Raw genomic sequence first — 1586 nt, forward strand, 5'->3', positions numbered from 1 at the left:
CCTGGCTCCCTGTTGGCCCCAGGCCCTGTGCCCAGTAGGTGTAAGAGTCTGGTTCTATGACAAACACCGGTGCCCCTTCGCAAGTGCCCTGTGCCATCCTGGGCAGGGCAGGGATGGACCTGAGTGTGTGAGGGTCTCTGTGCTGCTGTCCCCTCTCCATCTCTGGAGCTCTCTCCCTGCTTTGGGAGGCGCTAGACTCCCTCCCTTTGGAGCCAAACGCTGTAGGAGGCAGCACTGCCCCACGGATGGCTGAGACCCAGGGGATGAGTGTATGTGTCCAGCAGTGGGAGTGGAAGTGGACCCTGACTCCAGCTCTGAGGAGGGATGGGGTCAAGGGCTGGGCGTCTGTGCTGCCTTGCCCTTCTGCCTCTCTGCATGCTGAGCCAGCTATCGTTTTCAGAGGAGGAGCTGATGGCACCAAAGCCCAGGACGCTAGATCCCAGGGACCAGGATGGCAAGAGAGAGATATTGGAGTTTGTGACCACAACAACAATGGAGCAAACGTAAGAGGCACTGGCTTGTGGGAAGGGAGCAGGTACGGGACATGGGGCCAGCCTGGTGCTGGGCTGGGATGCTAGCGGGGCAGGGACAGATCTGGGCAAGGAATGGGTCACTGTGCCCCCACCAGCTGGCTTGGCAGGCAAAGCTACTTGGTGGTGTTCCTGCACCAGAACATGGGTCTGTTGCTGAGTTTGCCTTCATTCAGCAGCCCCAGGACTCCCTGGGAACAGCAGGGGGCCGAGGGGGCCCAGGCCTGCCACTTCAGTGGCTGTCACTGCCCTCTCCTGCCAGGGTGGAGTCTCCAGCTGTCGTGCAAGTCCCCTGCATCCCACCTGAGACTGTAGTGACCAGAGCGGAGGAGACTGAACAGGTAGGACCTGTGGAGACAGAAGCTGAGCAAGTCAGCCTGCTGCATGCACCCTCAGTGTCCCCACAGGAGGTGAGCATGAGACACAGCCTTCCACAGCCACCTCAGGCATTCTCTGCTGGGGGAAACCCCTCCATCACCATGGAGCCAAAATGTGCAGTGGGTAGTGGGGGTGAACCTGCTGGTATGGGACTGCCCAGGGAGGGTTGTGAGACTGGAGGACAGCACCCTCAAAGAGGACGCTGTGCCCATGGGGGCTCTTTCTTGCCTTACACAGCCTTCCAAGGAGTTTGATGAGGACTCCCTGATCCCCAGCAGCCCCGCCACTGAGACCTCAGATAACATCAGCCCCGTGGCCAGCCCTGTGCACACAGGGTGAGTGCCCAGCCTGTGCGGCACGTGCACTCTGCACGGGAGCCAGCTGCAGGGTGCCCAACTGCTCGTGCCTCTGTCTGCTCCAGGTTCCTGGTGAGCTTCATGGTGGATGCCCGTGGCGGGTCTATGCGGGGCAGCCGGCACCACGGACTGCGTGTAGTCATCCCGCCTCGTGCCTGTGCCGCGCCAACTCGCATCACTTGCCGCCTGGTGAAGCCCCAGAAGCTGCCTGCACCCCCATCGCTGGCTGAGGAGGAGGGTCTGGTCAGCCGGATCATTGCCCTGGGACCCGCTGGTGCCCAGTTCCTCAGGTGAGCACAGCTGGGAACGGTGTGGATGGGGC

At 61.7% G+C, this 1586-nt stretch overlaps 1 protein-coding gene across 1 annotated transcript in view; it reads left to right on the forward strand.

Annotated features, from left to right (window-relative positions):
• The window catches only part of ANK1 (ankyrin 1, erythrocytic), a gene marked incomplete at its 3' end in the record, with an annotated part of 55543 nt that overhangs the window by 46966 nt on the left and 6991 nt on the right, over positions 1 to 1586 (forward strand). Inside the window, exons 24-27 of the mRNA XM_009878972.1 lie at positions 401 to 503; positions 793 to 871; positions 1146 to 1243; positions 1330 to 1554. Of these exons, the coding sequence (XP_009877274.1) occupies positions 401 to 503; positions 793 to 871; positions 1146 to 1243; positions 1330 to 1554 (505 nt within the window). The remainder of the gene's footprint in view (positions 1 to 400; positions 504 to 792; positions 872 to 1145; positions 1244 to 1329; positions 1555 to 1586) is intronic.

This window comes from Apaloderma vittatum, unplaced genomic scaffold, assembly GCF_000703405.1.
Source record: "Apaloderma vittatum isolate BGI_N311 unplaced genomic scaffold, ASM70340v1 scaffold16791, whole genome shotgun sequence".
NCBI lineage: Eukaryota > Metazoa > Chordata > Aves > Trogoniformes > Trogonidae > Apaloderma > Apaloderma vittatum.